A 14,744-nucleotide genomic window follows, 5' to 3' on the forward strand; every position below is an offset into this window, starting at 1 on the left:
AATAGATCATGAGAAAGGGAGCGACTAACCAGGGGGAGAAAACGGTCCAGAAATGTCAAGAAATATTTGTGGATTCAATTCTCACGTACTAGCTGATGAATAAGGCGATTTCAAAAACATTTCCAGTATCTGCAACGTCAACTACGTTGGGTTCGTAACTGAATACAGCTTAAAGGATTTTAAAGCAAGCAAAATAAATAACCGTAGTTTGAAAACAAGTAGATATTCCTCGGGGGAGCACTTTGGTTTGGGTCGTTTTAAATTTACTTGCACCCTTTAACTTACCCACGCCCTCAATTTTGCCCAGGTTTTGCTTTGTCTTTGGTGCTGGCCAAATTTGGAAGCGTGTTGCAAAATGTTACTAATGCTTACCGAACATGTAACGTTCATGTCCCCGGTCCACTTTCAAATCGTGAACCCAGCGGAAGACACATCTCTGCACTACAACTTTGCAATTGTCTGGTAATTATTTCCTGTAACTTCCAAAAGCATTTTGTTTTTACCAGTAATTGATTTAACGAAGTCCTCACTTTTAACACAGTCTAAATGTACTGCGTCGATGGATCGTGGTTACAATCAACGGGCGAAAGTGAAAGACGGCCGCATATTGTCAACACGGTTTCATTTCAGATTTATTGAAGTTTACCTATATTTACAAACAGCACCTTTCGTGTTATTTTTATTTGGAACTAACAGCAGCGGATCCCAAAACGTTATGCATTGTTTGATTTTGATTGTTATGTTAGAAAATATTGCAAACATAGAAATATGGAAACAAGCAGTCATGCGCAGTGACAACACTAAACTTGAATCTTGTATTGCCGAACGTTCAACACAATCATAATACCGTTTTCCAGAAGGAAACATTCAGGCACAGCGTTTAATCAATTGTGGTTTGGTACAAACTATTAACAATCAGAAATAAATCATAATTACGAATTTATTTTTTTTAAATGGCTTCTGAATCCGTCTCTTTACAAATGTCTGCATGCCAGTATCAGTCAACGCTTATAAAACAAATTAAAATAGTTGTACTATAAACCTCTCCTTTCAAGAGGCAGTCGAAATGGGGCACAAATAATACATAAACAGCGGGTTCTGATTCGTGTTAAGGTACAGTTACATCCAGCAAATAACGCCGCCAAGTTTTACAACAATAATCTCAATCGAAAAGATCAAACTATGACGCTGTTATAAATTCATAATTTATAGGGTACTTGGGAAAACCACACGGCCTTGTCAGCTCAAAGGAAGTTTCGGCTCGTATTGGAAGCCTGGCTGTTTTGTCCTTCAGACAACCTGTCATTGTGAACAATTCGAAGAATTTCACTAAAATGCCAGGCGTTATTTCTGAAACCTTTTCCCCCCTGAAACTAACGTGGACACCGATTCTGAACGGTTCAGTTCCAACTTTCACTGCAGCCAGTTTAACGCTTTGAAAAATATTCCCCACCCCACCCCCCTTCGCTGTACAGTAATCAAGATTTTACACATCTCTGTGTCAATCTAACTTTATAGGGAGTCAGGATTTGAGAAAGTAGCCTGTGTTAGCGATTTGAAATTGAAAACGCGGTGGTGTCGCTGGTCCGTGAATTGAAAACTAAGCGAGAAGGAAACTCGGAGAACTTATGTAAAGCTGTAGGCAAATAACTAAAATGTAAAGTAAATGGAAAAGCAAATAAAGAATTTAAAACTTAGCTTTATACCACACTTTTCTGGGGGGAGTGGGGAGAGACAGAGTGCACTGTAAAGTTGTTCACTCACCCGGTGTGCACGTTGAGGTAACGATCCTTCGCCTGCTTCTGAAGGCCCACGCCGCTCGGACACTATTTTAACAGAAACATTTCGAACTGGCGCCGACAGCCAGTAATCCTTCACAGCTGGTTTGTAAACTCTTTCCCGACTAACCCGCTGTCCCCTACCCCACCCCCAGCCTTTCCCCACAGCCGCCACTTCACCACAACCTTAAACTTAATTTCCTAAACGTTTCCCTCTACACTGCAAGCTGAAATCCAATCTCTGAAAAAAAAAATCAGGTGTCTTTCTCTGGGGAGTTTGGGATTTATGTCACTCATCTCGCCTCTCCTCTCCCCCCACCCCCACACTTTTCATTTGGTTTGGCCATTTTAAAGCTTTAACCTCTTAATAATGAGCCCGCTGTCCCTTTACCTCCTAGCCATGTTAATTGTTACTGGATTCTGTGGCAGCCTGTAACTAGTCCAAGCAACAATCTTAACAAACCTTGGGTTTCTTTTCCAGACTGGTTATAAGTCAAGAACCTCTGTCCAGACCTGGATGTTAAAAAAACACACACAAGTCTAATATACATGCGACTCCACGGCAACTTTATAAATAACGCATCAATATATATTATACTCAAAGCTCAAGGTTTTCAGCACACGCTGCAAATTTCCTTTCATAAATAATTACAAATGTAATTTTAATGCTATAATAATATTCAGGCCAGTTTTATCCGTGATTGGGGAATGGAACAGATTCGCCAGTACTTTTTTTGTATTGAATAATGGTAATAAGATGGATTAGAAAACAGCAAGCAACCCAACGAACTGCGTGGTTTAATAATAACAACGGCAATAAGAAGAACGTGCTTATATTAGTCTGCATGGCCCCAAACTAATGAACCGAATTCAATAGGGAAAATGATGGTAGGCGGGGGCTGGGAGGAGGATGGTGGGTGCGGAGGGGTAGGGGGTAGGGAGTGGTTGGTGTGAACTGTATAAATGTGACTTTACACACGGTAAAATTTGACATGGATATATGAGGTGGAACATATCATTTCTCTACACCAGCACTACTCATAAACCGTGCTTTTTTGTCAGATATCGCCGTTAAAACTAGATTGTACACGGCCTCTCTTTATTACTTACAACGACAAAGCACGATCTGCGCCTTACATATTGTAATCTGAACTTCACTTAATAATTCAACACCATTTTCAATCATAAAGCTTCAAGGAACTTGGGTGTATTTCATCCACCTCGCTACAATTCCAATTTACATGTTAATATAGTAAATTATTGTAATCCCCATTTTTTTCTCAGGCTTTTTTTTGGGGTGGGCTGGGGGAGAGAGGAGTTTTGACTGTTGTTAAAGGACTAGTGGACTTTTCAAAGCATTGCATATTTCTGAGATTGGACTCGCTATTACTCAGTCACGGCTATATCTTTACACATGTGCAAATTGATATCATTTTCCAAGGCGTGAGGTGAAATAAATATTTCAAAGCTTTCTGTTGGTAAAATGCGGTACAAAGTTACAACTGTCTGTGAAATGCATAAATGGAATTTAATGATACTAGAGCAAACTGTTCACCACAGTTAGAGTAGAAGCAGCCTAATGCTGTGGTGCCATCAAAGACGGCCTTACTGAATCAGAGCCAAGTGGAGAGCAGCCACGATTATGATTAACTACACCTTCAACATTGTTTCTAAGGGATGGGGCTGAAGAGAAATCAATTAATCCAGATAATTTCCTGTTGTATATTTTCAGATTTTATTATGGCAATCTACACTGTACAACCCTGCTTCCGACGTGCCGCATGGAAGATAAATCGGTCGTTGTTTCTGATATTGACCAAAAAGTGGAGAGATAGCAAAGATAGTTCAGTTTTAAAAACTTACGTAGATAATATTTATACTCTCCGTTTGGGTTTTGTTGTTTAAAAATCTATTCAGATAAAGCAAGTCTATGCAAAGCACAGTAATTTTTATGGCATGCTTAAAAATGGAGCTACTTTCTTTCGGGGTGAAATAATCCCAGGCTAGAGGTAGGTTTACTTTGCTGTGGAGTTAGGAATGGACGTAATTTAAAACATTCCTTCATCTGGATTACAGCAATAAACATGCAAATTTTTGTTTAAACATTTTTTAAAAATTATATTTATCAACGTATTGCAACATGTAACAATAATAGAATCAATTTCTATATATACACAAATCCACTTTCAAATGTTCAATATTAATAGTAAACTCAAGCTTAAAAAATCTTTCACGGATACCAGACTGCAGTACCCAATCGATTTAAAAACTCCTCAATATCTTGCAATTAAATATTTTTCTTTCGCTGGGAATTGAACAGAATGATGATTGAAATCCAAGAGAGTGGCAACTGGCAACCGGCGCGCTCCATCAAGAGATTGCAGTAACATTTCACTGAAGCCTTTTGTTTCATCTGCCGTGAGTCTACATCAAATATCCAGTTATTTTTGCGTGTTACACGGGCCTATCAACTGCATATTGGCATGCATTAAGACTTGACCCTGGATTTTGCAAACTGCTGTATCCGAAGCCGCTGTGCTGTTTCGGTTTCAGTCTGAGACCGGCAAGGCCTGGGTTACAAGTGTCCCGGTAAACATAAGGAGGAGTCGGTGGCGCGTAAGGGCAGGCAGCCGAGGACATGGCCGAATTGAGAGAGGAACTGTTGAGATTATTAATGTTACTAAGGCTGGAGCCGGGCATCCCTGGTACAGCCGAATGCACCATTGTAGATTGCATTGTCATGGAGGAGATGGTGCTTGGAGCGGAGAACATAGACTGAGAAGATAATGGGTTCATTGAACTGAGAAATGGGAAGCTTTTGGAGGACAACGGGCCCGGGGCTAAGCTCTTCGCCGCCCAGTTGTTATAGCTATAACTGGTGTACATATCGTCGTAGGGCTGCATCAGGCCGTTAAACTGTGGCATAAATCCATTTTTACACAAATCCACCTGCTGGTTCCGTTCCCTTTTTCTCCACTTTGCTCTGCGGTTCTTGAACCAAACCTGTAGTGGAAGACAGTGATAAGATTAAAAACAACTAGCACGGGTATGTTTGCATTCATACATGCTTCACGCAGACATGGAGTAACAAGAGGCGGGAAACTGCTTCTTCTATTTAAACTATCTAAATGGCAGAAACAACGAGGTGGCTAGTTAAAAAACCGAACATTATACTGCTCCCTTTTGACGTTTAATGCTTCAGGATTAAGAACAGACATAACACATACTATATATGAAAATAAAATAATGTAATTATCCACGAGAAGTCAGTCAATCTGAAAATTTCAGGTGTAAGTAGAAGTCGAGTAATTGCAGTTTAATTTTACGCAATTCAACTGTCCATGCGACGAAAAAATCTAAGCCATCCGCTCTTGTCACTTTTCTGTCTATCCCGAAGGCTTTCTTTTTTACTGTTTGCGATTTTAATCAGTTTATAGTGAGCATTCAATGTGAAAAGATTCAAAATGATCAATTCAGAATTTCACTGAAGTGCGGGCGCGCTGGAAATGACGGGGGTGGGCGGGAGTTGGGGGAAGTAGTAACGCGGTAATGGATTCGGCCGTTTCAGGAACAGCCCAATGTCCTGCTCTGAAACCTGCCTGGAATATACTGCAAAAAATCTTGATCTCTCTGATAAAAGATACTAAAATATTTATCGTTAATACTCCCAGCAACAACTGCTTAAATTCATATCAAGTTGATTGAACGCGTTTTATTTCCAGGAAGAAAGGGCAAAGTTGGTCGAGAATCAATATTCTCCGGAGAAAATCATTACTTTTAATAATGGTTGCTTGCCAGGAGGAAACGTAGTTGTTAGGATCACCCACCCGATTTTCAGTTATGGTCATAATTTTTCAGTATGTATGAAAGGTGGGCAAGGCAGTCATTGTCATGAATACTGGTCAGTACTAGCGTTTCTCATGGCTCTTCTAGTAAGTTGTATAAACAGTGAAAATGATTTAATTGCATAATTAGGAACGATTTTTAAAACTAGAGCAATTATACTATTCTTGTAATATTGTTTAGTACTAGCGTTTCTCATGGTTCTGGAAAATTGCTTTTTTGCAAAAGAATTCAATTATTGCATAATTAGGCATGGCATTTTAAAACTATGGCAGTTACACTGTTCTTGTAAAATTAATATAATTCGACATTCAGATTCACTGGTAAATATTTGTCTTAGGGAATTCTATAAAGTTTCGTAATTGCAAGGTTGGCAAAATTTACAAAGCACTAGGGTCTAATTTCACAGTCTGTAAAGTGCCAGACAATGAGGGTTATTGTCAATCTTGCACGTGAAAACACCATGAAATGCAAGAGGTGCTCATTACCCGCTTGCAACACACAGGGGTTGTTTCCCTGGCAATCGATGTAACCGCCGTGAGCTCAGTAGGAATACACACACATTCCCTGACAGACAGTTCTTCCATCTGTACAGCTGACATGGCAATCTTCTGCTACATATTACAACTTGTCTGGTTACCAGTCAACAGAGTTCCAGCGGCAAACACACGGGCTCATTTAATAGGCGAGATGCATGGTGTAATTATTCTATGTGGATTATAATATTGGTGCTCATCGATCTTCATTCCCAAGAGAAGGTCTGAATACTCAGTTGGTCTTGCTTATATCTAAGTGACATCAATTTCATCAAGTACGGATTAGGCCAGTTCTAAAGTTCGTAGTTCCACCCATCGTGACTGTTTAGCTACACTATAAATGCGGGATGACAAGTAAACACGTGAGGTGTTTACAATGAAGTGTAGCATCAGTCATGGAAGTGAATTTGTAGTACATGCAGTTTATTCGGTAGTTTTAAAAATAGACATAAATAGGACTGATGAAGAAATTGAGAGTACTCACTCTGACCCTGGCCTCGGTAAGGTTCGTCCAAACGGCGATTTCCTCCCTCATTGACATGTCGGGATAGCGGTTCCGTTGGAAGGTCGCTTCCAGCTCCTGCAGCTGCTGACTGGTGAAATGCGTTCTTTGACGCCGCTGCCTTTTCTTCTTGGATGGGTCATCGGTACCACAATCTTCCGTTTTGTTTTGCATCAATTTATCTTTATCTGTTAAACACGATCAAAGTATGTAACTTTTTCACAGCACACTGAACCAGCCGGCAACATGTCTTTACTTATAATAAGGTCAAAATCGTCCAATATTGCATTTTTAAGAACAATTTATTATGGTAAACAAGTCGCACCAGGAGTACAAGAGTGACACATGCGCGAGGTGGGTAATAGTAATGAGTGACCGGCATTGATTTTCATTGACTAACTGTCAATATTATTGATATTGGTTTTACGCTTGCGACAGGCGTGCATTATGGTCGAGGGGAAAATATGTCACGTAAAGTTAACGCTAGTTTATAAATAGTTAACATCAATTTGTATGCTGAGTGCTTATAGCACAAAACCTTGTCAATTTGTCATACAATTGTTACAGGCAAATACCTTGATCAATAATCCATTCATAAACAGGCCGGAAAAGGCAGTCTGATAGGCAACACGTAAACGTGTTTTATTCCGTCAGTCTACCCACGCCTGTGTTAAATATTAACATTTAAGAGGTTTAATTATGACAGCTTTTATCTTTCGATGATGCCTTTATCTTGGTTCATTATGCAATGAAGAATCCGAGGCGGGGGAAAGCAGTTTCAGTTCAATGTGAGTTTTACTTTTCCTCATGCACTAGTTATCGACAGACATTATTCGGAAAAGCTGATACCAGAAATAGCTCATAGGTTAGTTTCCCCCTTCGCAGCACTTATTGTATCAGCAAAAGCAACTCGATTCATCCATTACCTGCAGCCTCGGTGTCAGAGGAGTCGCTCGCCGTGTTTTCCAGCCGCTCTCTGCTTTCCGCCGCCCTCAGCAACGGGAAACTGGAAGCAGCCATGTCACAATTCGCTTGTGGTCTTCCGCTTTCAGCGAGGCGCTCCACATTCATCGCACCTTTAAAAATAGTTCACCGTTCTTTAAGCTTGATTCAATTCATTGATCATTTAAATCCGCAGGATAAGATCCGAAAGTTCAGTTCTAAGAAATATATATGGTTCCTTCACTGAAACATGATGCCCTTTCTAACAGTCAGGCTGGGTGTTCCAGCCTAACATTTCAAGCCTGCTGGATAGTTGGAGAGGCGGCAGCTGGATTTGTAAACTGCCGAGAGCAGCAATGACTCGCCTGGATAAAGTGGCGGAGCTGTTATAGAACTCCTCCCACTGCTAGAAGATTCCTCCTTGCTTTTGCTGATGAGTCACCACCCACAAAACATCAGACCAGCACTGAGCTAATCTGGGGAAACAAAATTGTAGGCTTCGCCGAAGCACAAGATTCAACTCAATAGGACCCGTTAAGTAAAATCCGATTGTAAAGCAGTGATTAATAATTCTTTTCTCAAACTCTGTAGAACGTTGGGTTGCCATTAATTGCAATTCAATTTTGGAAACGATGTAATAAATACTCAAGAGCATGGCATCTTTTAGCTCTTTTTTCCTGCAATTATATTCCCTGCTCAAAATTATTGTACCGTGAATTATAATACAATATATCACACTAGAAGTTCAATTAGGAATAATCCTGGATTTGGGCAGTCAATGATCACCTAATCTGTTTGCAAAACCAAAATCAACATAGACTTGATAGGAATTGGGTGGGGATTATCTGAAGCATTTAGTAGACTTCATCGCTCACCGTCATTATACAGCATCTTCTACGCTGCCCTTCTGAAACAATTAATCAAGATCGCTGAAATGTAATAATTCACTCTGCTTGGCTTTCAGCAACCGATTTCTGGCTTAATATAACGAAAAAACCCTAGTTCAATAGAATTATTCAATCTTGCAATCTTTGTATTGTTAAATTCAATTGATTTATCTTTTATGATGGCCAATGAACTCAGGCATCTAGGGCAAATCTCTGTGCGCGGCCACAGAATAAATCGAGGAGTACATGCAGGGTGAGATTGGACAAGGACGGGACACACGGTAGCATCTGCCGCAAAAGGGAGCTGGCGGTGTGGACTAAATTCTAGTTAGCGAGACAGAGGAATTAGCCAAAAAGTAATCCCTGTTCTGCAGCTGAATATACCTATGACTTCATACGTGTGAAAATATGATTTCCATTCCCACAGACTTCGGGACCTCATGTGTAATATAGGCACATAGAGAAGCCAGGCAGGACATACCGTATTTATTATCAAAATTTCCCCCTGTACCTGTAAAACAAATATATTCAAAATACATCCATTGTAGGCTTTTATTTTACCTAGAAATGGCTAAATTATTGCCTCCTGTGGGACAAAAAGTGGTTTAGCTACAGTGCGCTGTACCGGTTTAAGTAGGCAGTTATATGGGTACAATTTATTCCAGTGAGAAAGGATGGTTTCCCGCTGCTTAAAAGTATTTATTTTGGGTAGTTCAAGTTGCGAGAGAACCCAGTGAACAGGGATTTGGGAGAAGTCAAGAAAAGTATCAGAAACTAATTGGAGTCCTTTAATTAATATCTGATATCTGAACGTATTTTACAAATGGTTCAAATGGCACTTGGAACCGCACGAACAAAGCAGGAGAACGATCCGTCAAGTAATTTGGACTTTGCATTACATCGCAATCATAAACATCGCGTTTTTCTATATCTATTGCGTGAGGTGAGCTATTTGTAGCCTTGGGACTATTTAAGTTTCATGTTTTGTTTTGCAACAGCGCTGAAATCTTTATTCGTTTCCATTCCGTTCACAAGTTCCATCGCCGCATGGCTATGTAAAATGGAACCTGTCAGGACAATTCATGGTCACCATAAATAATATCTGACTAACCAACTAATCACTAACCCCAGTGCAAATAATTTACTAGACATTTCCAACACAGTTTTAAATTGAATATTTAATTTTCATGTGCTCAACGTTTCGAAAGATTTTTCTGAATTGACAGTTTGATTGGGTGAATAGATACTTATTTCACTCAGATACCTGGCTGTACCTGATCAATATCACTGCCAATGCTTGGAATACCAATTTCTAAGTAATTCGGGAACAAACTGTCATATAGTTGGATTCTTGGAATCATAGTTTTATTTCAGTGAGTGTTTCTTTGAAGAGCGGGTCAATTCAAGTTTCATTAATATAACCCCATCAACAGTACATTTAATTCTGGAGTTTTGATTGCTAATACCACTGCATTAAATTTAGTTTTGCAAAACTTTATATTACTATGGTTCTTTTCTGAATAACTACAGTTAGGATTTCATTAAATTGAATCCAAGGGTATGAATCACTGAGCAAGTTTCGTTACTGGCTTCTAAAATTACACAATATTGAGAATCAGAATCAGGTTTAATATCACTGGCATATGTTGTGAAATTTGATTATTTACAGCAGCAATACATAATAATTAAAAAAAACTATAAATTACAACTACATGTATATATGTGGAGCAAAAAGAGAGCAAAACAAAAGTGAGGCAGGGTAGATGGGTTCATTGCCCATTCAGAAATCTGCAGCATTGCTGTATTTTTAAGGATTATATATCACAATTCATACATTGTTTTATGGTTTTCTTTTTTCTGATACAGTAATTAATATACTTCATTGACTTCATAAATTAGTGACTTACAGCAGAATTTATGCAATTTCACTTATTTGCATAAAAGTGGTGCAAATTGTCAAATGCATCTTTTTCTGAGATAAAGCCTTTATAAATATACTGCGGCTGCTGAAGATCAGATTACTTCATTAGTGTAACAATATTTCTGACGATATACTAATGTTGAATACAAATTTAAAATTCGAACAAATATGTATTTGAGAAGAAATGCTTCTCAGATATGTATCATGTTTCTCTCAACTGTAACATTGTCAACTCTTTGTTAAACCTCACTCTTGAATTCAAATAAGTAATTCAAAATGGGCAGTGCTTTGCTAGAGATAATATCTTTCAAATGAGATGTTGAACCAAAGATTTTATGTCTTCTCATTTGAGTACAAAGTGTGCCAAAATTGAAAAATATTAGGGAATTTCTCATGATTTCTAGAGCAAATTTTATCTCTTCACAAACAACTTCTGATGTAAAATTGGCAATATTTTACATTTTTTGTACTCCATCATTTAAAAGTAATTTGAAGAGTCTGCAGAGAATGGAAGTTGATACACACAAGTCCTTTCTTTCTGAGCAGTTACAGTATATTTTAATGTAGGTTGAGTAAAGAAGGTGGCTGTCAGATAATTATAAATTCTGCTTCTTGTATCATAACATGCACCGGATTACCCATCACCTAAGTATTTGCTGACTTCCAATTAAACATGTCCTTGTTTTTATTCTCCATCCTCATATTTAAGAATCACTCCATGGGCTTGACTCTCACTAACACTTATTCTGAACTATCTGCATTCTTCAAATTCTGACATCTCGATACATCTTGAATGTAGTTGCTATAAAACAAGCTGCTATGCTTTTCTGCGGTCAAACACTCAAACGCCGATTTTTAAAAAAATCATCCTTTAAGCATTGCCTGATCTCTTTGAACAATTCAACTGCACGAAAACTCAATGAGTTTTGGTCTTAAATTCTATTTGATAGCGTGCCAGTGAGGTTCTATTTACAGGTAAAATGCAAGTCGATTTTTGCAGCTGGATATAATTTTATTATTAACTACAGACACAATTTGCTTTGGGTAAGTTCAGAATCAAATAGAAAATTATATGAGGAAATGGAAATGTGCCCTGTAAAGGATGAGATCTGCATAAGAAATTGGAATTCTATCAGCCTTTTGCTGGGGATCAACAATGAAAGTGTTCTGTGTACAATCCTCAAATGAATTTTTATTGGCAGTCGAAATATAACCCGGGAAGAAGGTTATACAAGAGTGCTGTAAATTATACAAGCAAATCTAACAAATATCAAAACACATAGGGAAAATTAGTCTAGTTGGATGGATCATCTTGTACTCTCATCTGGCATTGCACAGAATGAGAATGATTGATTGATAGTGAAGGCACAACTGTAAAATGGAATCAGAATGGTCAGGGCTTTCAGATTAAATAATGATTTTCAAAAGTTAATTCTGAACACCATTTGAACCTATAGTGGTGATTACATGACAGTCAACAAACTGCAGGCATGGCATATAGTGTTTATAGTATGAAAATATAATTTTGAACACAAATTTCTACCTTATAACATAAACAATGGAAAGATTAATATGAATTTAATGAAGTAATCAACATTTTATCGATATTACTTCAACACCTAAATTGGACATTGCTATTTTTGAAATTACACAAATTATAATATTAATGAGGCATTAAATTAGACGTGATATTAACTGATTTTATACAGAGTCCAGCATTTACTTTATGTCATGGATAAGATACACTATAATGTAATTGATTTAGAAATTTATGACTAAATATTCAAATTGGTTTTCATTTGCTTATCAGTTGGAGCTGTAATTTTTCAAGTAAATCATACCAGTTGCAAAATCTTTCACAAATCTATATCAATTCTTTCTTCAATAAATTGGCATTAAGGACATGGCAAACATCAGTTAATGTATTATTTTTGCAAATGTCGCAACACTTGACCCACAGGGATTACATAAATTGTACTTAAGACAAATTGATGTAAGAAAGGGCTATTAACATAACAACATGAATAACTGATGGAGTTCTTTGGAAAAAAATAGACAGGAGGGTGGGATTTTGATACTGTAATCAATCATTTTAATCATTTTTAAAGTTACATTCACTGACCATTTAACAATCCACCCGTACAATTTAACAAAATTACTATATCATAATTTTCTCCCTTCTATAATCTTTTTGATACAATACAAGCAAATATTCACAACCATTTTAAGTTTATTTATCCAATGTACATAAAATAACAAAAAAGTTGATAGTAGAGAAAAGTGAATATATTTTATCTTCTGCAAATTCATATTCTGTAGCATGAAATATTTAAGGGTTTGCATAGAAATATCATCGCTGATAACCTCAATACTGCCAGATGATATTTTATTCTATCAGTATCCCGTGGAAATCATATGAACAAAACTTGCACACAGATGGTATTTACCAAAATGAAAACTATGGCAAATTAAGCAGAGACAAGATTAAAACTGTTTTAGAAAGAACTTAATTCATCAATGAGAAAGATAATAAAGCACCAGAATCGACTTCTTAATGTTTACAATGGTATGAGAGTTTTAAAATGATCATACTATTATGAATATGAAAGGCTTTTCATTTTTTTGTATTTACATATAATAAGGACAATTATTTAAAAACAAGTTATATCATTAACAATGTGTAACATCTTGTTCAATCCGAATTTAATCATTACACCATGAATGGCTTCACGTCCAGCTACCAAAACTCTAAACTCGGAAGTAATTTTATTATTTTTCTTTCCTCCTTGAAGATTCCCCTTGAACAATCTTTTTGACCAAGGTTTTGTTGAACTATAGTAATTTTGCTTGATGTGGCTCCTTGTCAAATTCTATTTATAGTTTTGCAAATAACTATAATCCTTGAACCTCCTTTAATCATCTTTCCCCGCACTATTCTGAGCTGCAATATTATTTTTTTCCAAGTATATTGTCCTTATGGATTTCTTTACAATTATTACAAAATTATATATAATCTTGTGCCATTAGTTATCACAATCAATGTTTAAATTTCATTAGATCAATTTCTTTGCAGCATTAAAAGACAATGAAGCTTATGTACAGAAGCTTATAACTGACCAAGAAATTCTTTAACCACTCTGGAGAGAAACTTAGATTGGGGAAGTATATCAATATTGTTCAAAAACTTATGATGAATCCAATTTTGATAATGTCTCCTTAACTTATCTTTCTTCTTTCTCCCTAATAAATACGAGGGGTGATTGATAAGTTCATGGCCTAAGGTAGAAGGAGATGAGTTATTAAATTCAAACTTTCTGCATAATCACTCAAAGAGTTGAACTGCATGTGCATGTAACGAGAGCTGTATAACTCATCTCCTTCTACCCTAGGCCGCGAACTTATCAATCACCCATGCTGTGGACACTTTCTGGAAGTCCAAGATCCGTATGTTCCACGACCACTGGACTAAGTGTGTAAATATAGAAGGGGACTATGTTGAAAAATAAATGTGCTAGGTTTTCTAAAATTGACTCCCTCTACCTTAGGCCACAAACTTATCGATCACCCCTCGTATAATTAAATTATTCTTCATAAAGTTTTAAATACTTCATATAATGAACAAAATACGAAATAACGTACAGTATGATTATTCATAATCCAACTGTTGCATTTATCTTTAAATGCCTGAGCTCAGTTTAGTTTTTCAGGAAATAGGACGTATTGAACACTTGGCCGTTAAAATAATCATTACATTTATTATATCATCAAGGAAGTGAAACATATTTGAAATTGGTTTACTATCTTCCCGCAAATTTTCCACTTTATATCTACATGGTATCAGTTTATGCTAAAGTCCAGCCTCAAAGCCAAAAACGTTGTTCAAGTATCTCACCAAAAGTGAGCTTAAACAGTAATAAAGATTTAACTAACGATTTAATTAATGCCTGGTCAGAGATCAATAAACAATGCTTATAAAACTATACTGTTTGTGTATAGGTGACGTTATTTGTTTGCATAGCTGATGGAATCTAGACTGATTTCTTCCCGTAGTTTGCTATGATTTGGCACAGACATCGATGCAACTTTCCCTTATAGGATAAAAAGATTTTGTCCCAGCTCCTCGGTAGCAAAACATTCCTCGTTCAAGCTACCATTGCGTAAAGGAATAACATTTACAGTTCTGAGTAACTGCGTGAGATGCCTCACAATGATCTGCTCAGGTTTATAAATGTGAATTCTCAATACAGCCTTTCCATTGTTACCTATATATTCGGAACAAACATGTAAATGAAAAGAAAATGATTTATACATACCACCGATTTATAAACCAAAGTT

At 37.1% G+C, this 14,744-nt stretch overlaps 1 protein-coding gene across 3 annotated transcripts in view; it reads right to left on the reverse strand.

Annotated features, from left to right (window-relative positions):
- Positions 1-614: 614 nt before the first annotated feature.
- Positions 615-14,744, reverse strand: part of pitx1 (paired-like homeodomain 1) — a 43,349-nt gene continuing 29,219 nt past the window's right edge. For all 3 annotated transcript variants that reach the window (XM_073067439.1, XM_073067438.1, XM_073067437.1), the window contains exons 3-5: positions 7,586-7,735; positions 6,642-6,847; positions 615-4,781 (exon numbers count right to left, since the gene is read on the reverse strand). In XM_073067439.1, coding sequence (XP_072923540.1) covers positions 4,233-4,781; positions 6,642-6,847; positions 7,586-7,735 — 905 coding nt within the window. In that variant the 3' untranslated portion in view covers positions 615-4,232. The remainder of the gene's footprint in view (positions 4,782-6,641; positions 6,848-7,585; positions 7,736-14,744) is intronic.

The sequence above is a fragment of the Hemitrygon akajei genome, chromosome 15 (assembly GCF_048418815.1).
Source record: "Hemitrygon akajei chromosome 15, sHemAka1.3, whole genome shotgun sequence".
Classification (NCBI taxonomy): domain Eukaryota; kingdom Metazoa; phylum Chordata; class Chondrichthyes; order Myliobatiformes; family Dasyatidae; genus Hemitrygon; species Hemitrygon akajei.